The sequence below is a fragment of the Falco punctatus genome (genome assembly GCF_963210335.1).
Source record: "Falco punctatus genome assembly, chromosome: 5".
NCBI lineage: Eukaryota > Metazoa > Chordata > Aves > Falconiformes > Falconidae > Falco > Falco punctatus.
The window spans coordinates 23490809-23512186 of NC_137584.1; the positions used below are offsets into that span (position 1 = coordinate 23490809).

At 38.6% G+C, this 21378-nt stretch overlaps 1 protein-coding gene and 1 long non-coding RNA gene across 3 annotated transcripts in view; both read left to right on the forward strand.

The window, feature by feature from the left end:
- The window catches only part of TDRP (testis development related protein), a 78308-nt gene that overhangs the window by 48636 nt on the left and 8294 nt on the right, over nt 1–21378 (forward strand). Inside the window, exon 2 of one of the 2 annotated variants that reach the window (XM_080387768.1) lies at nt 12653–12712. The exons of the other annotated variant lie outside the window; for it this stretch is intronic. Within the exon in view, the coding sequence (XP_080243894.1) occupies nt 12653–12712 (60 nt within the window). The remainder of the gene's footprint in view (nt 1–12652; nt 12713–21378) is intronic. 2 annotated transcript variants of the gene reach the window in all.
- On the forward strand, nt 12719–20732 carry LOC308064002. Its single transcript, XR_013928152.1, has 2 exons — nt 12719–18337; nt 18379–20732. It is a non-coding gene; the product is annotated as an uncharacterized lncRNA (long non-coding RNA).

A 21378-nucleotide genomic window follows, 5' to 3' on the forward strand; every position in this document is an offset into this window, starting at 1 on the left:
CCGGGGGATCGTGCGGCGCGGCCCCGCTGCTCTCCGGCGGCATGAGTAATCACTTTTCCCGGCCCGGGATGTGCCGGCGGGCTGGCCGTGCTCGCAGAGGCGGGTGTCTGCGCCGGGCGTGCGGCTCCAGCCTGGTTCCCGGGGTGCTGGCTGGTCTGCCCTCCCCTGCTTCCCTCCAGCAGCCGGCCTCCGGTGTTGCTGGGACTTGCTGCCCTTCATTCCTTGGCTTCGTACCGCAGGCTGCTTTCTTCCAGCCCTAGGCAGGGGCACTGCAACCCATCTGTTAAGCGTAATACGTTAAACAGTGATTTGTAAGAACACAGTCTTCATTTGCAGATGTGTGCCCGTTTCTGTAGAGCATTGACGTTTTGGCAGGACTGGGTTTTCTATAGTTTCGATAATGGTAGTTGGCTACCTTTAAATAGCCACAATCGTACTTGAAAGCTTCCCTTGTTAAATGGTAAGTTAAATAGCAGCAGTGACCTTCTCAAAGTACTGGTTGCCTAACAAATACGACCTGAAAAGAAGGGTGTCAGTTGAGCATCAGGCAAAATAACTAAAAGAACGTTTGTTGACTTGGTTTCAAAAACTTGGTAACAGCTAGGAATCAATCCAGCTCAGAAGCCTGTTAGGCTGGCCCGTGCTGCCACAGAGTATCTTTAGATGTTGTGCGAGAGGCTGGAGGAGACCTGCATATCTAAAGCAAGCAGTTGCCCAGAGCTGCGGACCGGTGAGGTTTGTATTCAATAGAAGGCACAAACCCCCACCCAACTTCCTGCCCTATGTCTGTCTTGCCTGCCTTGCTGGAAGAGCTGGAGTGTGTCTGGGTGATCTACCTTCTGCTTGAGTTTTCTGTTGACATCTGGTATGGGTTGTCAACACGTGTGGCTACTGCTGAAGAGCAGCCTTTTCCCATTGCAGCAGTTACTCCCTCCATTTTCCAAAATAATTTCCATTAGCCAAAATCACCAGTCTGCTCCCCGGTTCAGCCTTTCCTTGTCCTTTCCCCTGTGCAGTGGACAGAAATGCCCTAGTCCTTGCGACTTGTTTGACAGCAGCTGTGAAGATTGATGTGGATGAATGGGTTCTTCTCCCATGGGAGAAGGAATAACAGATACACATTTTTAGGGACCCCCTTCAGGGGATGAAGGAGGATTGTGGGGTTGAAGGTGACCTGAAGTATCTCCCACAACTTGTCATACGTCTGACCTCTCCCTCCTACAGTTCCTATCCTCAGGTGTTTGGAAACTTCCATGATTTTCACTAAGCTGCTGGTTTGTGCTGTCCACAGCTCTCCTAGACTTGCTTACCTCCTGAAACCCTCTTTGAACACCAAAGATCGCTGAAAGCTTCCATTAAATCCCACTGGATTTACTTTTCTTCTCTACCACAAATGCTCCAGAACACCTCTGAGGCTCCTGACCTTAACCTTCCAGTCAGAATATGATTCTTCAGACTTTTGTCATGACAGTTCTCCCAATACTGTACTTTAGCAACAGAAAGAGATTGGCGTTTTGTTTGTTTATTTGCTTATTTGGTGGGTTTTTTGTCCTGTCCTATTATCTTTGCTGTCCTGGGCTTCTGTTCCAGTAGTGGCAGTCTCAAGTTATAATGGTGATGGCAATGATTTCTGGTGCAAATGGTTTGCCATTTTCATCAGTTGTACAAAAATTCCTTTCCAGCTCCCATAATGTCTGTTACTAGTGGCACTGGAATAAAACATAATTTTTTGGAATTTGAAGTGGCAGGGAAAAAATAAATTGTTCTAAGGCACTAAATGAAATATTCTTGAAGATAAAGGATTCAGAAGAGTTAGGAAGGCTGTAGTATAGCTTGGCACAGAAACAGTGAAGACCATAAGCTATTAATTGTTTTGCCTGCTAAAATCAAGATGGAAAAAAAAACCCAAACCCAAACAGTAATCCCCCCAAACAATTAAATGTAGTTATTTTATGGTTTATGTACACTTTAAGGAAGGATAGACTTTATGGAAAACTACGACCACCTGATTAACATTGTAAATTCTCGTGATCTATCAAAGGCAGCTTCTAGGTCAGCCATAGATACGGTATGTCTAAAAAATGGCCTAGGTGCCAAGAAAGCATGAGGTAACGGAATGCACCTGTTCAGCTTGTTATAGCTGATCTGGTTCAAGGGCCTTGCTTTTAGGCTTTGACATTTTTGTTATTTCATCAGAACCTGGTTTTGCTCCCAGTAATATGACTGCAAGGGAGTGAAATCCAGTAGCATGTAGGGGGATTTGATAATGATCTGCGCTTTGCTGCTGCTGTGTCCTGACCTGCATCACCCAGACCCCTGGCTCTGGAGGACAGTCACACCACCAGAGCTTGGAGGAGTTACAGGGGCAGTTCTCTTGGTACCTTAGCTGTGCATGAGTAAGTCTTGGTCTTCCTCAGCCTCTGTGCTGTTTTAAATTGTCAAGCTACAGCTTGCTTAAGATGTGAATGAAGGGTTACCTCATCAAGAAGAGAATCCAGGTCTTCCCTAATTCTCTGTCTTGAGGGCCAACATCCAGGTAATTTGTTTGAGTGCTTTTTAGTAAATTAGGAAAGCCCAGCATTAAATTTCATGCAGAAGTTTACTGTTAGATTTCATTTCCTCTAGGTTTTTTTCTGATACACCATTTGGTAAAAGAGAAGATGAACTGTAGCCAGCCCATTTTGACTTTGATTTTTATGTTGCTTTCCCCAACAACTCTCTTTTGTCTTTATTTTCATTTTTAATGGGCAAGTGGGAAGAAAATTCTTAAGCTTCTACCATTTATGCTATAAATAACGCTGAAACTTTTTACTTCAAAGAGAAGAAATTGGTAGTCACATCTGTGTCATTAAAAACAGACCAGATTGAAAGTGTTCTAGTGTAATGAAATGTTGGTGCTGTAAGTTGTTTCTTCAAAGCTGAGAAAGAGCGAAGGAGTTCTCACTGTGCAACCTAATAATTAGGACATTGCAGTAGCAGACAGCAACAAAGAATTAGGCTAACGTAAGTTAAAAAAAAATCAAAACAACAAAACTCCCTTTGTTACTCTACAGAAATTTTAATCATGCTGTTTAGATACGGAAGCCTGATCAGGGCTTATACAAGCAGACGTTTGAATCTGTAGAAGTTTGTAGTTTTTAAATAGAAATAGTTTGATATAAAAAGAGAAGTTTTGACAGTTCTGGTTTTGTGGAATACGGAATGGTTTGATTTTGTTCCAGGGGAGAACAAAAACAAATTTTGAGAACATGAAAATTGCAATGAGAGGGAATGGTCAGCCTCTGGCCAGTCTTTAGCAAGAGTTTCTGCATACATTCAAGTACTTTGGATTGTTGACACTTACTTAAAATAGTAAGGTGCTTCCTGAGATAAGAAAGACAAGTAAATTTTGAAACAGTACTTGTTTAAATAAATGTGTGGATTATTGTATATTTTTTTTTAGATCAGACAGTTTTAGACTGAATCTTAGAAGTTAATTTTAATTACTGCTTTGAAGCAGAAATATTTTTAATTTATGCAATGAAAGTGCTTTATTGGCTAAAGTTACAATTAATACATGAAGGCAACTTAACAGACATGAATAGTACACATGTATAAAATGAAATCAATGTGCGTTTTGTGCGTGTCTCTCAAATTATGTTAGAAATGTACAGTGATGCATGCCAAACTTGCATTCGTTCGTAATATAGTCATTATGTTTCAAACTATAGTTGTGTTTGTGGAAAGGGAAAACTGTTGGGTTTTGACTTCTGGAAAGGTGATGTTTTGGCAGTTGTGCAAAATTTTCCTTGATTCAATCCTACTATCATCTAATCAGTCCTCAGAGATGTCAATGCTGTGTCAATATCTCATGTAACTGACATAAAATGGCACTTGACTTTAAAACACATCTGTATATTAGGGTAGTGGCTGGGTGTTGGGCTGACCTATATTATCGGCTGGAACTTTTATCTTTCATTTAAGAATATTTCAGATCCTTAGCCTTGATCTGTTCTCCCCAATTGTATTTTTTTGTTATGTTCAAAGAGAATATGTGCAAAAACACGTTTTACACTGAAATTTGTTTAGACTTGCTCACTGGGTGTTTTTAAAGTTGCCTATACAGAATTTTAGTTATCTATTTTAATGAAGATATTTAAAGTCTCTGGTACAATTTTAATACTGGCTTTCATCTTGGAATGACTCGAACTCAGACGGGCCCTGCAGGAATGAGTGGGAGCTGAGCAGCATTTCTTATGTTCTATTAATATGTTGAATAAGGGTAGTTTTTTAATTAAAAAATAAAGCAGTCAATGCTTATCCTTATTTCCTTTCATTAATGAGGAGGGGAAAGTATCTTAATTTTTTTTTTTCTTCCACATGATAGATGTTAAAACACAAAATGGAAATAAGAAGCCACAGGAATAAATGAAATTAAGTCTAAGGAAGCACTAAATGCTAGCTATAGCTAGCAACGAAAACATGAAATGTAGAAGGGATTTGGGGTATTCATTCCATTATATGTAGCTCAGCTAATGCCTTTCCTTCACTTTCCAACTGTTTCACTGGGTCTTGGGCATCACCTGCAGTAGTTACAATTCCTTCATACCTTCTTCTTTCTGTTAGCCTGTTCTCTTCCTTTCATCAGAGTTGTTCTTGTGACATTTTAGTGACATTTTGCTGGCTAAAATCCATCACCTGTATTATGTCATCACTCCTGAACGTACCATTGTGGGACTGATGGTGAAGACTTTCCTGAGCCCTTCCTTGGCTTGACTTTCTTGCTTTTCCTTCTGCTTGTCACATTCATTTTTCACAGCTTCTTGAGTGGGTCCTGTTTCTCACCATCTTCCTGGAGCTCTGCAGAGCTAACAATGTTTTGGGGGGCTTTAGGCTTTCTTTTTTTCTTTTTTCTTTTTTTTCTTAAATCCCTTTCATTTCTGAGGTGCTTCACTTTCTAATTTACACTGTCATCTTTACACAGTTGACCCAGATCAAATCTACTTCTCGTCTAGTATCCCCCCCCCCCCCCGTTGATTTATTCTGATCTTATAAGTCCTACAAAGCACATACTGTCTGGTTTGTCTCCTACTGTAGACCACACCAGTATCTTAATTTTTTCTTTCAGTGAAGCTTGTAAGCTGAAGGCTGTCAGTGGTTTTTATATATTGTGCAAAAGAGAATTTGTGTCCAATACTTTACTGTTGTTCCCTCTATAAAGTCCAGGTCTGCTTTTTTTTTTTTAATTATTATTATTATTTTGCTTTCTGTCTAGACAGCTGAAATTCTTGTGCAGACCCTCGCTTCCCATCCTGATGGCAATTACTTCCTCTGCAGCTTCTAATACCTACTCTGTTTCCCCATCCCCTAGTCCCTGTAAATCCCATTGCTGATATTAATACTGTTGCTTATGGCATAAAGTTTAAGTCATCCTTATCCTTGGGTTTCCGTTTCTTCAGCAGGCCTCCCTTTGTTTCAGGAAATTTACATTTAAATCTCTGTCCTTGCTTTCAGGGTTTTTCTTAGTACATCCCCTTCCTTCCCCCTATTTGTCATTTTTATCACTTGTATCTTTCCTTGAGCCAGTTCTGCTTTACTGGCTCCAGTCTCCTCGGTTTGCCAGCAGCCTTGTCTGTCTTCCTCCCCTCCAGCCTAATACAGAATTACCACCTTTCACTGATCCACAAAACCACTCTTTTCCTCCACATCGTGTGAGGTCTATTTTCCCTAAGCTATTTGTTGTATCTTCATGGGGTTTTGCAAGGTTTCTGGAGCCATGGTGTCCTGGCAGTGCTGGACTTCCTACCATTAATATACAAACTAAAATATATTGCTTTTTGGGAAAGCATTAATTGTTTTAATCCATATAGTTCTTTACTAGTGGAATAGGTCTATACTTTTTTTCCTCGCTTTTATAGAAACTATTTGCCAGATTGTGTGAGGACATCCATGACATAAGTAGAGTTATTAGAAGTTACCAAACACTTTACCAGATAGACTGGTTTTCATTTCTGTCATCATCAGAGGTACATTTCCAACAAGTTTTGCTGCTGGTTCTTTATGAGAAGCTCCAGGATGGGTCTGTGTGAACACCGCAAGCGCTGATAAAAGCTGCATGTCAAAAGGAAGCAGTGCATGTGCTGGTGAGCACTATAACCAAAAATAATGCATTCAACCTGTTTTGCAGAAACTATACTATGAAAATATTGCAATTGCTCGTGCAAGAGCTTTTTTAAAGCTGCACAATTTCATTGCAAATGCCATGACTGAATAAAAATTCTATGTCAGCTAATGTCTTTTGAATTAGCATCCCTTGGTTTGTTTTCCAGATCAGAAAAAAGCAAATATGAACTTCTAGTATGGATAAGTTGTTAAAAATAATTGTCAGATTTCCAATCAGAAATTTCATCAAAATTGAAAGCTTCACTGGAATATTTGAATTGTCACAGCAATTGAAGTGAAATCGATTATTTGAACTTGTCACTTTATTTCAACTTTGACACTGATGGTATTTTGATCTTAATACAGCTGTTTCCATTTCTTGAAGAATATTTGGAATATTCTAAATTGGGCAAAACTAAATTCTTAATGAGCTGAGCTTTTTAAAATATTTTTAAGGTGTTTAATCTTTAATAACATTCTTCCAAAAATATTTGAGAGAAGCAAAATCTGAGTAAGATGTATTATAATCGCTTACTATGGAGATGCACAGTTGTGAACAATTAATAGAATAACATCGTGTATTGATGTAAAACCAGAGAGCATAGGCATCTGGTGTTCTGATGTTTCTCTTTGTAAGGAAATGCAGAACTGCAAAAGTATTCTTTTGTAAATACTTACATTCTGAAAGTAATCTTCTCCAGTATGTTTGGGCATTTATATCAATTGGCAGAAAAAATACAGAAATAATTTAGATAATCTATCTTAAAATGTAATGGAATATGAAGCAATAACTAAAGTGATTGAATGAAACGGTTTGTGAAAATGCTAAACAAGTTCTTCACAGCTGTGGATGCTGAAGGAAAGAGCATCATCTGCATTCACTTAGTATTAATAATAATTTGGAAGGTGAAAACACAGGAATATTGCCTTTCATCTTCCAGTTGGTCTGGTAGATAATAGGTAGCTACAAAAGACTTGGGCCTAGGAGGTGGAAACATTTTTAAATACATTGGATGGGTTTTGTCTGCTGTATGTGAAATAGTCACCTGTACTTTTTAAAGTCAGGGGAGTGAAGTGAGTTCTTATAGAAGTGGTCTGATGAATTCTATTTTAGAAGCATGTTTCAAGATTAGTATTGTCTACTAAATATATCCCAAGGTGAAAGTATAATTCTATAACACACTTTAACATTCTTTAACATTTTCTTTATGGACAAAGTATTTTCAGTTTTGCCAAAGACTGGCAGAGGAAACTTGCCAGTCACTTGCCAGAAACTGTTTAGTCACAGTGGCATTTTAAAATGGGTTATTGTCTAACGTAGATGTTTCTCTAAGTGTAGTCAGCAATCTGGAGTAGGAAAGTATTTTTTGATGGAAGAGAAAAATTAGTTTAAAATACCAAATTACTCTTGTGCATGAACAGACTTTAGAAATGCCTAGGTTAATATTTTTCATTGGTGATATTAATAGGAAATTTTCAATTTACACCACCTGCCCAGATGGCTAGTTTGGTTCACTCACTTGCTTTAGGGACATACAAATGAAAGATTGAGATCTGGCAGTAGATGAAATACAGACAAGACTAATGGTCTTGATCTCAGTCTAGGCTACCTCAGCAGAAAGGAGCAGAGGCAATTCACAGTTCAGCGTGGCAGTTACATCTGCTGAACAGGTAGCCTCGTGTCCCAGAAGAAAGCTATGTATGACTGGGTAACGCATCCTTTATTTGTTAACATTGCAAACCTTGGTTTTCCTTAAAGGACATGTTCAGTCTTGTGGGAGTGTTCAGGTACATTTCAGCTCTATTTTTCAGCTATGTTTAAAGAATATGTTGAAAATAGTATAGCTCTTTTAGTGTCCATTTGCATTTGATGACTGTTGCCTCAATTTCTTGACTCAGAAAGCGCATACCCATGCGTTGAATTTTTCCGGGTGTATATTATAGGTGCAGCAAAGAAAATGAGGCCTGATGCCACTGATGATCTGCTGATAATGTCCTTGTTACCCATGTTTGAGTGCATTTTGTATTGGTTTTGATTCAGTTTAAAATTAGATTAAGCAGAGTGACTTTTGCATTAATAATCTGCTTTAGTCTTGTTTGTTTCATTTGATGTTACAGCAAGATCCTACTCAAACCCAAGGAAATGGTTTCTTTCGTTAGCTGTATTTTAAGATGATGATCTGGCAGCATGATCGCCTCTTCCGAATCGGTGCCCTTTGTGGTAGGCTCTGTATATATAGTTGTTGAACTGTTTGGTTTGTAATCAGTGTTTTGGGAATCTTTCCAGCTTCAGAGGTTAACTTTCAGGTTTGTGATTTCCGGAGAGATTTTTTTTAATATATTTTTTTTAACCTTCCCCTCTCCTATCACTGTATTATTTTTTTTTTAGTGGGGTTTGTGGAATACTGGGAATTATGTTAAATTCTACCCTGGAGTGTATCTCTTGAGGAGGTGTTTGTTTTGGGTTTTTTCCACTTAAATTATACGTTTGTGGTTCATCATCTAATTTGCATTTACAGACATGGTAATCTAGACTTTAAATTGCGCTCAGTCCTTGATGAGATGTGATGATAGGCAGAGGCAAGGTAATAGGTCAGTAGAAGGGCGAGAAATTGCACCAAAAGGACCTACTCTTTTTATAATAGCTTGTTTACTCTTATGTGTGCTTGGCTTTGACAGCTAATGTGTGTATGATAGGATGGTTCCACAACTGGGTAGAGAAAATCGATAATATACCATTTTATGTACTAGAGCAAAAGAAGGGCATGCGGGGCGAGATGATGTTATTATTTGCCTTAACTCTTTCATGTCCCATGTTCCTCTTCTTGGCCTGAATTATGAAAGTGAATGATCTAAAGAGACTTAATTAATTACTTTACCACAAAGGAAGCTGAGGGAAGCAGATTACAATTTTGATCTCTGTACAAAAAGGTTTGTGTGCTGGTTGAATTAATCCCTTGAGTACCTTATGGTTTGCAGTATGTCCAACAAAAGGGCACTTGTTTCCTTATGAAAACACACTGCACATACCAACCTTCCCCTGCCAGAACTGGAAGGCTATTCAAGTTGCTGATCAGCATTTCCCACTAGCTTTAGCATTTAGTTACCTATTAGTTACTAAACACTAGATGTTTCGCATTTTTCTTTTAAATTGAAGTAAAAAATGAATTGTCATAATTGTAAACTGCCCAGATTAAAATACACTGAAATAATTTGTAAGTGTTCAGCATCAGCATGCATTACGCAGCATGATAAAGAAAACTGATCTTTACTCTACATGTAGCTGTACAGTTCCCTAAAGCAAATTTGAAAAAACAAATCATGGGCTCCCTGATCTCCGAATGGTAACAAAAATAGAGAATATGTATCAGAAGAGGGTGAACTAAAGGGTATCACTGAAAACCAGAAACTATTCTGAGGGTAACAAGTGAAGACAGGTTGTATATGAGGTCTTGTCTTTTCTCCTCAGGTCTTCCCAGTGGTTGCACTGGTCCCCTCCCTCCCTCTCTTCTTTCCCTCTGTCATATTTTTTTTAATGCACAACCCATCACCACTGTATGCTGGTTCCTCCCTGCAGTGTGGGCCATGGCTGGGTCCAGATCCCCAAACATGCTCCTCCCGCGCTCGCTTCCTGCTGTGGGGCATTAGTCTGCTTCTCTCTGCTTTCATTAGTGATGGATTTTCCACAAAACGTGAGGAATCTGGTCTCTTTCAGACTACTGCATTGAAACATGGTGGCCAGTTTCGATCAAGAGTTACTGTTGAGCACATGGGATGTAGGGATGGACATCACAAGCAGCTGCAGTTGTCCAAGTCTCCTTTTCTTAGGCAGTGTATCTTAAAAGAATGCTATGGATACTTGATGGGTCTTCCACTGCAAAAAAATGTACTTTAGGTATTGGATTCTCACCATTTGCTTTCTTGAGGGTTTTGTGTCTTTTAATCTTTATATTTGATATCTTTTAACTTTGTGTTGTCTTCCTACCATCAGCCTCTGCTGCATGAGCATAGTTACTGCAAACTACTCTTACTCCTTCTGAGGTAGCACCTTGTATGCCCAGTAGATGTAGCACTGTATTAACAGAGAAACACGGCCCTAGTTGTCATGCTTTTAAAGAAGCAAGTAAATACCCCTTTTTGTCTGCTATTTATTGTGAATTACATCTTTTATCAACAATGGTATTCATATTTTATTATGCTGATTCCCTAGCCGTATGAAGTGCTCATTGCATCTCGTGGTTTTCCTCTGAATGCTTTCACTGTGAAAGTTGCTTCGTGCTCTTGCTTCCTTGTGCTCTGGCTTGCTAAAAGCTATGCACCTTCATGCTTCCATCTTTTCTCTGCAGTCAAGCATGAAGTCTCTTTATGCACTTTTACATTTTTATTATCCTTCCTAAGATATTTGGAGAGCTGGAAGAATTAAAATGAGAGGCATTATTTCTTTGGAAGGTACTAAGTGTGTCTTGTTTGTTCTGGAGACAGTATTGTTGGTTGTTAAAACAGACAGCTCTGCCAGCTTTGGATATCTGAGATAATTTCTCCTCTTAACATACTTCCACTTGAAGCTTTTCTAGTCCTTGTTGTTTTTTTTTATTCTTTGGAAAAATCTGTACAAACCAGATGAAATATTCTCTAGCTCTTAGCCTGTGTCAAAGCAGAGTCAGTCTAAGGCTTTGCAACGTCATCCAAAAGTTTAAGGGCTGAGAGTGTTGAAGAGAAATAAGGAAACTTCTGAAATGGTATGTTCCATTTAAAATATTGCCAATGATTCTCTTAAAGGGAAATAAATAAAGCAAACTAAGGGAAAAAGTAATTTAGTTTCATTTTAAGAGTGCTACATGAATCTTAACTTTGTCATTTTTGGTATTCCATCTACAATTATATCCTCCTGTGTTAAAGACAGCTAACTGAAATACAGGAATTAAATAGCTTGTTAAGATCCACAGGAAGCAGTATTCTCATTTTGGATGATAATAGAAGTTCCTGACTTTTTTCTACCCCAACAAGTAAAGCTAGCTATTTACAAATCACTCTGTTTCAACATACAATTATTATAGAACTATAATGGGATGGTCTTCATACTCATTCTAGAAATGCTCCAAACTCTGTCCTTGTCCCTTGTAAAATATAAAGTATTGCCTATAAAGTAAATGGAGACATTAGTAGGCAATTAAATAAAGATAAAAATATATTTATAAAAAATAAATTAAAAAAAAATGCATGGGATTCGAAGCTAGTCTCTCAAGATGAAGCAGGTACATCTGGGCCCCCACATGACTAGGAGTACCTAATGCTTCTCGTGCCAGCTTTCTCGCCTCTTTCTGATGCTGTGAAGGAGGTCTTTGGTAACATGTTGGAGCTGGGATACTGTGTGTTTTGGGTCTTGGGATATGTGTGTGGAATTACCTTAAAACAAAAATAAAGCTTACAGAGTAAAGACCATATCTACTCCGTAGCATATACTTTAGTTGGAAAGGAAGGAGTTGATAAATTTGGTTTTGAAACGGTAAGTGGCTGAAATAAGCAAAAAGTGAACAAAGGGGATTCTGTCAAACTGCCACTTCAGAGATGCTTTACATAAACCACTCTGTTGTAATTCTGTTTTTTCTTGGAACTGGAGTTAAGTATTTTCAGTTATAGGTAGCTCTTCTTGTTTTGTACTTGGGGACTGTTTATATTTGGAGGTCTATGTAGGGGGGGGGGGGGGGAAGTAATGTTTTTCTCATTAAAACACAGACTGAATAAAGAGAAAATTATGTAATTCCTGTACATGATGCCCCATTTTCTATATCTTTCTTTGGCCTCTAAAGTACTCCTGACAATGATCTTACTTTCCTGTCTTGAAGAGAACATTGACAGTAACAGGATGGCCCGAGTATATGAAGACACCAGCCTAATTCAGAGATGGACAGAAATACTGTCTTACTGAATTACCTTCACAGGCATCATCAGTACTCTGGTTTTCTTCAGAAACCTGTAGCTACAAATGTCAGGGAAAAAAATGTGGGCAAAAGTCTGTCCCTTAGTTAAGGAAATGTAATGCTTTTTAATGTGAAGGAGGAAATAATTTTGTGATGTTCCTCTTCCCCCAGCCTACAGATACTGCATAGACCACCATCTAGTGTGGTGTTCAGAAAATCGGTGAAGATCCAGAAAATACAGACAGAATTATTAAGATCAATTTAAATCTTTAATGTCAATTATACTGAAATTGTTATGATGCAAGGGTTTTCTTGATCTCTGGGGTGGGGGATTTTTGGGTTTGTAGGGGTTTGGGTTTGCTTTTTACATCTTGTGCAGCATTTTTCATCATTCTAAGCGTAGTTTTATTCACATTTCTTATTTTAGTAGTGGTTTTGCTTAGTTTTGCTTTGTGATTGTATTTTCTCAATTTTCTTTTATGAGGGGCTGAATAGAATAAAAGCATTTATGAATATTCTAAAATGTGTCATTGCTAATTGTCAAACCAAAACTGATTATGGGCCTTTTTTATCTTTATCCTTTTTTTGAGAATAAAGACCAGCTTCTTCATGATGAAGTTTCATCTTCAGTGTCACAACTTGCAACAAAGGTAAATACCTGTTCTTTGGAAGTGTAACATTTTATATCATGTATATTTCAGTCAATGTATGTTAAGAAGCTACCTGTTTTTCATGTACAGCCTGATTAAGGACGATGTTTACGTACTTCACTGATGATTTTGTAATTATGTATGATACTTGGTCATGGGGTTCTCACCGAAGTAATATTAGCAATGCAGTGTTAGAAAGTTGCCTTATTTCCTTTCATTAATGGGGAGGGGAAGGTATCTTAATTTTTTTTTTTTTTCTTCCACATGATAGATATTAAAACACAAAATGAAAATAAGCCACAGGAATAAATGAAGTCTAAGGAAGCACTAAATGCTAGCTATAGCTAGCAATGAAAACATGAAATGTAGGAGGGATTTGGGGTATTCATTCCATTATATGTAGCTCAGCGTACTCTCTGACCACAAGAGGTTAAGGACTTTATTTCTTATCTCTTTCTGAAAAGAAAAGTGGGCATACAAGTTCAATATTTTACCTTGATATGTGTCCAAGAATCTTCTTTAATGTTCTTAAAATACATGAGTAGAAGATGAAAGAACTGGAAGTTGTTACGATATGCTAGAGTTTGTTTTGAAATTCCGTAGGTATAGAGAAAAGCATATAAAAATAGGTTCATTAGTGTAATAGGATAGTTTACATTAATATGTATAAACTGAACATCTGTCTTTGCTACTTCTTTTTGTTCTACTTCAGATGCAGCATGATTTTTGCTGAAAATAAAGTCAGATTGTACTATACCTTTTTCTACTTTTTAGAAGAAATGTATTCTTTTTAATGAAAACAGAAATTACTGTTTATTTTATGCCAGATTATGAATGTTTAGGAAAATAATCTTAAAATTAATCTATTTTATATTGAAACTTTTTTGCCCCTTAGTCATTCAGGAAGGCTTCCTAAGTGTGTGTTTTGACTTAAAAAAAAGTCACTTAGGCAAACCACTGAGCTGCAGTACTTTTGTCTTTTAAAGTAAAACGCTGTTGTCTTAAAAATGTATTCACAGAAAAAGCACCTTATCCTTCTCATCTTCTCTATTACTGTTTCTGAAAGCACTTCTATATTTTATTTGGTTGTTCTGTGGTCTTGGAAGTTGTCAGTACAGTGATATTCCAGAAGTTCAAAAATATTTGAATATGTTAATAAAATACTGCTTAATTATATGTGTGGCCTTTTCCATGTGCATGTGTCATGAATAAAAGTCTTTGTGTTGAACCATTATGGTAAAGAACAACAATGAAGTTCTTGAAGAAAGGGGCAATGGATAAAGGTGTGTCTGCCCTGCTGAGAGACAGCATTCCTGGTCTCTTAAAGCCCGAGTTTTAGGACAATCCTGATGCCCGTTTGCCGAGGAAAACCTTTGACCTAGGTTTGGAGGCGCAAAAGTGGGAGCTGGTCCTACTAGCTGAAGGTGGAGGTTGGAAGATGGTCTTAGTTTCTGCTCATGCAGGAAGCTGCCCACTTAGCAGCGAGGACAGGCTAACTGCAGTGCTGAATTTTTCTAGTTCCCTCCTCACAGCTCTCCTGAAAGGCAGGTATAACTGGTTAAAAAGGCTCTCCTGGCATCTGGAAGTGAGGACCTGTGAACCCTCTAGTGGTTTTCTGCAAAATGCAGAACTCTGGAACCCATGTTCACGCTGCACCTGGCCCTTTGGTCTCTGCAGAGCTTGGCTTGGGGGTTCTCACCTGCGTGCTGAGCTTCTGTATTAAAAGCACAGCACAGACTTCATCTATGGTTGTTTTGAGGCCAGCTTTTGAAAAGACACAGAGTTCTGAGAAACAAAGTAGATAATTGTAATAACTAAATTGGAGGCGTTGGGACATTCTGGTAGGGGTAAATCTTGGAGATTCACTTTGTGTGTGTGCCACAGAATAGAGTAACTTTGCCCACTGACAGTTGAGAAATTTCACCCCCCAGCCCCCAAAATGTTTTGATATCTGGAAGACAAATTTGGAGGGGGGGTTGTTTTTTCACATTTCTGTTATTTGATTTCTTGCATGTTATGAATAGGTTTCCTATAATGTGGGAACAATGCTTCTTTAATTAAAGCTGACAGGCATTTTTTTTTATTACAAAACGCTTTGTTGTAACTTTATTGAACTGTAAGGTACTTATATGGAAAATTCCATCTCTAGCTTTTTATTTTAGGCTCATTTTTTTCAGGAGGAGGAGGGAGGGAAGCTGTGGAACAAACAATTGTTTCTTCTCAGGCAAGGTTGAGAGGAAAATACAGATTTATTTTTTTTTTTATAAATGTAAACAAAAAGAATGGAAGTGTTTTGTGGAGTGCCTCTACTTTGCTGGAGGGTTTTGATTCACCAGTTGTCAATCCTCTGTGAAAATACTTGTGAAGGTCTGCTAAAACTTGGCCCAAGTATAAATTTCTGGAAATCTCATTTCATACATGCTGAGTAGTGACTTTTAGGGATTAGCTGCTTAACTGCACAATGGCATTGAACATGCTGATTCTCACTGCAGGTATACAGCAAGAATCCCCTGTAATTGCTCTTTTTCGGTTGCTAGGACTCTGTCATGTGGGTTGTTCTAGCCTGCAGGGAATGACTTCTTTGCTCCAGAGCCCTGCTTGCCAGGCAGTTAGGAAGGAGAAAAGTCTTAACAGGAATGTATTGAAAGTAAAATGGTGCTGCTTTGTAAGTGGGTACCAGTAAAGTCAGAGTAATACTCAAACACACTTTAATCTCGTGCTTTGAAATGTAAACTGTTTGTCTTGTACCTCTACATAGTGTCCCAAATCCTTGCTATTATTCTTTGACTTGATTGAATTCTGTGCTTCTTTTCCTCCCAGAATAAGGTGTTCATGTATGTTAACCACATCCATCTGATGGATGGATTTAACAGTTTTCAGTTTAAATTTACACAGTCTTCCTCTGGAGTACATGTTCATCTATATCTACATACTTTTTTTGTGCAGTGTACTTTTTTTTTTATTTTTTTTTTTAGCACTGATCTGCTTCTTTAGTTTGTGCCTGACTGTTAGTATTCCTGGCTTGTTGCCTTTTAGCCTAATTTTTTGTGAACCTTTTTGCCCTCTAGCAAAGCTCTAAAGATGAGCTATGTACCTTTGATGGTAAAATTAACTGAAAATTCATCTCAGTGATGCTATACTGTTTTGCAGTAGACTTCTTCAATTGTTCTTTTATTACTCATTGCCCATTTACCAAGTGTGGGAAGCTGAGAGTCACGTACATCAGCAGAGTTTGTTGATGTGGTGAAAAATGGTATACCGAAAGTCATTTTTGGTAATAATACCTCTCAGTTTTGTAGGATACTTTCATTTTCAGAGGAGCTGTCCCTTTCTGTGGCACTTCATAAAGTTAACTGTCAGCAGACGTTTGTTCCCTGTTCTATCTAAAGAAAGGAAAATTGTAGTTACCATACACAGTTTATGTACAGGTGATTCACTTGAACTAATACAGGTAACAGAGCACAAAACTCTTACTATAAAGGTTGAGTTTATAGAATGAAGCTTAGGGGGTCAGTTTGGGGAAGCCATACAGTATGCGCAAAGCTGTATGTATGGAAGAAAGTGGATAGATGACTGCAACTTCCAGAGGGTGCTTGAGCTGATAAAGTAGTTGCTGCTACAGAAAAGGTGCTATTGCCCCTAACTTCCACATTCTTTGGTGACTGGCATCTTTTAATGAGCTGATTCTTATCACTAACCCACAAGAATGCAAAAAATGAATGAGTTAGATTGCTACTGGCTTATTGAGTTGAACTGTTTTTTCACAGCATCACACAAGTTCAAAAACATAGCATAAGGAAGGCAGTATTAATGTGAGCAGGCAATGGACTTTTTTGACCCTTTTCAGCAGCAGTGTCTGATAAACTGGATCTTCCACCTTGTGAGATTTCTCTTTGGGAATCTGCCTGACAGATGGGCACTGATACTGAAGCATTGGCAAAACAGAGGGGAGGGGAGGAAGAGGGAGAAACAGCAGACAGTTTGACTAGTGATACAGACTGCGTCCTTTACATGATGTTCTAGAAGTGACTACTTGCACTCCCAGCTTTAGAAGGTACGCTAATTAAATGGCAGCTTTAAATGGTGGAGAAAGAGTACTTCATAAGCTGGAATTCCCTCTACTGAAGGGGAAGAATCTGTGCTCTGGGCTTGAGCTTTTTAAGATGCCTGTTGGGACAGGCAATGATGATGGGTTTTCTGTAGTCTGCCAGTTGATTGATTAATATGTAAGTGTAATTTCACTTCTACTGACCCTTTTAGATTATTGCATAGGGCATTGAGCTTCATGGATTTTCATGATCTAAAATGGAAGATATGGGAGAAACTTTATTAATGGCTGTTCTGACAGGCATGCTCTGTGCTCTTGTAGTCAAACTGGTATGAGACCAGCCTATAATTCTACTTCACAGAATAGTGAAGTAGCATCTCGGGAAGTTTCTGCTTTGTTTCTCACTGGCATTTATGAAAAATAGTAGACTGCAGCACCCAACCTGCTCCTCTAAAGGCTTTGACTTTCTAACGTCTGATGTTACAATGATAGTTCTTCTTAATAGTGCTCTCTCTTTTTAGCAGTCCCTTATGTGCATTTCATTTGATTTTATGAATTATTTTTAACCTGGAATTTTGACTGTACACCTGACTCTATTCTAGTGGTGTCAATCAGCTTTGGTTTTTCTAAGATCACATCCTCCAGGCTTAAGAATAGCCCAACCATCAAGCAGAGAAAGCAGCAAAGGTGGCAAGAGGCTGGTCTGCATGAACAAGATGTTCCTGAAAAATGTCAAACATTTAAAAGGAATCATACAGGAGGTAGAAGCAGGGTCAAGTGACCTGGGGGGAATATAGAAATACTCTTTGAGCATGCAGGGGTGGTGTTAGGAAAGATGAAGCCCACCTAGAGTTAAATCTGGTGAGGAAAATGAAGAGCAACAAGAAGGGTTTCTGAATGTATGCCAGCAGTGGGGAGGGTGTAAAGATACACTCTTGACTCTTCTCGGTGGTGCTCAGTGAATGGGCAAGAGGCAATGGGCACAAACTGAAATAAAGGAAATATAATTTAAACATAATTAAAAAAAATGTTTTCACAGTGAGGGTGGTCAAGCCCTGGAACAGGTTGCCCAGAGAGTTTGTGGATTCTTCAGCTGTGGAGATATTAAAAACCCAGCTGTGTGTGATCCTTGGCAATCTGCTCAAGCTGACCCTGCTTTGAACAGTGTTGTTGGACTAGATGGTCTCCAGAGGTCCCTTCCAGCTGTAAAGGCTGTGTGATTCTGTGAACTTTGAATGTTGAATTATTTCTTTTTCCTCTGACACATGCAAAAATACTTCAAAGGTTTGAGAATACAAGATAGTTAAGTATATAAACTTTTTTGAAAATTTTAGCGGTAGTAATTGTGAGGTTTGTGTAGACAATTACATCCTAAAATTGAAATACAGAACTTCTGCAAGTGGCTTGATGCTTTTAAGACCATATCAGTACTGTATTCTCATACTTTGCATAACTTTAATCTTTTTACATAAAACAAAATCTCTGGTGTGGTGAGGACTCTGCTTACTGAAGTGTCATCTCTTCTTTACTTAAAATGACCTTCCTTTGAAATCCATTGCAAGAAAGCCAGTTGTTCTGTTTCTAGAACATGTCTAGAACAGTTGTTCTAGAATCTGAGTCTTTCTCTTTTGTGCTCTGTAAGAATGTAAGAAATTCCTGGCTGATTGAGGGACTGGCCCATCTACTCTGGCAGTCTGTCTTTTGCCTGTGGTGATGGGAGATGCTGTTCAGGGAGAGCGTAGCATAGCCAGTTTCTAGGGCCTCTTCCCCTAACATCAAGAGTCATTGTTTTGAGATACTAGAGGGGTGCATCCCTCTAAATAGAGAGTATCCATTTATGGATCTGCTGTCTGAATTTGGCATAATAAAAATGATGGTTCCTGCGTTTTTTGGTTTTGCAGCTGCTGCATGTCAAACATGGTTTCAAAAAACGGTGGTTTCAAGATCTCCTTCCTCAGCTACACCTACCAGCAGATGCAGTTCTGTTCAAGCTACATTGGTGGTGGTGCTTGTCAGTAGGTTAAGAGTCTTTGAAGAACACTGAAAGAAATACAGAAATGCAGCTGTTTTGAGGATATTTTTTTTTAGGGCATGAGAAAGTTAGATGACAGCCCTAGTCAAAACCAAGGATTGTTGTCTTAAACAGTTCAGTAGTTAGAAAAAAGCTTCTTTGACCTCCTCCTTTGCCAAGATTTATGTTCTTAAGTATGGCACCACTGAGAAGACTGTCAAGAGTGAGCTGTTTGCCTCTCTTCAGTTGAGTGAAAAGATGCTTCAGAAGATCAGCGCTGGTTCAGGCAGATGTAGAAGAGGAGGCTTAAGCATGGTAGGCAGAGGTTCTGGTTTTACTCTTGCACTTACAGGGTTTTTTTAAGCCTAGTCCATTTAATATGCAGTAGCCTTTGTGCAGTGAGTTTTATCACATATTAGCAAAATATGGTCTACTTGGACGTTGGTGCTGTTATGTAGGTTATCCTGGCAGTGTTTCCTTTGGAAACCCGAAATAATTAAGTGGTGGAAGTATGTCTTAAAGGTTTATTGTCTGTTTCCCCTAAGGACTAGTTGTCAAAAGAATAAATAAATTAGAATCTGCTACACAATTATTAACCTTGTATGTACCTACCAAATGCCATGTATCCATTGTGAGAGTACTTGTTTGTGAAAATATTGAAGGAATGGTATAGTGTCTACATAGATACTTATTTACATACAGGTAGAAAGAGTGCAGAGTTTGTAAAATTTTAGCTGGAGACCTGTACTTGCTATCTGCTTGACGATGAACAGAACTTTTCTAATAATTTTTCTTAAAGATACCTGTAAGTCAGAATAGGGCCTAAATTTTAAAATATCTAAAGTTAAAAATATGGAAAGCTTGTGGCTAGATATTAACAGGTTTTTATTATGAAATAGTTTTGGTTGTGGGGTGTTTTTTTCCTTTTTTTCCTGGAGGTTTGCTTGGGTATACAAAGCAATGCATCAAAGGTTGGCATCGTATCGGTGAAGTACATATGATGTTCTAGATTAAAAGAAGGTGTATAAGTAGGTATATCCTTTTTTACATTGAGTGTAAGTGTGTGTATAAATCACAGAATGGCTGGGGTTGGAAGGCACCTCTGGAGATCTAGTCCAACCCCCTGCTAAAGCAGGGTCACCCAGAGCAGGCTGCACAGGATCTTGTCCGGGCAGGTTTTGGATGTCCCCAGAGAAGGAGACTCCACAGCCCCTCTGGGCAGCCTGTGCCAGGGCTCTGGCACCCTCAAAGGAAAGAAGTTCTTCCTCTACTCAGCTGGAACTCCCTGTGTTGCAGTTTCTGCCTGTTACCCCCTGTCCAGTTGCTAGGCACCACTGAAAAGAGCCCGGCCCCATCCTCTTGGCACTCGCCCTTAAGATACCTGCAGGCATTGGTAAGATCCCCTCTCAGTCTTCCCCAGGCTAAACAGGCCCAGCTCTCTCAGCCTTCCCTCACAAGGGAGATGCTCCAGTCCCCTCGCCATCCTTGTAGCCCTCCGCTGGACCCCAATAAATAATGAATGCTTATATCCAAATAGTCTTTCATTGATGCTGTTCTGTAAAGGCATGTATAATTTAAGATGGTTCTCTATATTAAATTGCTATCTGAAAACCAGTAACAAGGTGTTTTGGTTTTTTTGTTTTTCTTTTTAATCTACAGATTTATTATGTGGCAATGGCTTGATGAAACATCATTAGTGAAGAAAGACAAACATACATAAATTAGATCACTGAGGTATAACTGGGTCTTTTTCCAGTTTAAAGGCCTAAAGGATTAAGGCAGTAAGTTCCTATGTGCTGCTTTTAATTGTGGGTTTGCCTATAGTAGCAAAGGTTCCTTCCTGCAAAAGGCCTAAAATAGTATAATTAGATAACAGAAGGTGAAGGATTTTTTGAACATATGAAAAGCTAAGTGCTTTCTAGGGTGTGTCTCTTTTTTCTCTCTTTTTTTCTTCTTTCTTTCTTTAAACAAACTTCATCGTTCAGGAGCTAACTTCTTGGAGATTATTTTCTTTTTTTTTTTTTTTTTTTTTTTTGTTTTGGAAGTTTGTTGTGGATGAAGTACTTTGCAGTAAGAGGAAGCCAAATCAGGGTAACAAGTCATTATGTTAGACTTCTTCAAGAATTAAACTGAACCAACAAAAACAGATAATGGGTTTAAGCCTTTTATAGACTGAAATTGACGTTTTAGACCATTATTTGCACCACGGAAGCGCTGAATGTTGAGTACTGCTTGGAGAGGCTGATAGTTTAAACACAAGGATTTTGTATAGCAAGGTACCTGTTTGAAGGTGTCATCTGCAGTTTGTCAGGTTTTGGTTTATACTATCGACAGTACCAGTCATCTTTGAAGTGGGTATGGCGACTCAGCCACAGGGATGCAAAGTTGAAATTGGCTGTCTCTATATTTTTAACACAATTAAAAATAGAAAGTGTATGTTTAAATTAAACATGAGAGTTTGCTTATTATGTCTGTACTCACTTTATTGTGATAGTGGGGAAAAAATACATAGAAGCTGTTCATTTGCTTGTGAGGCCATGAGGAATGCTGTGGTTTCTGGTGAGATTGGGTATGGGTTTAAGACGCGAGCAGCACAGTTGTGGAGGC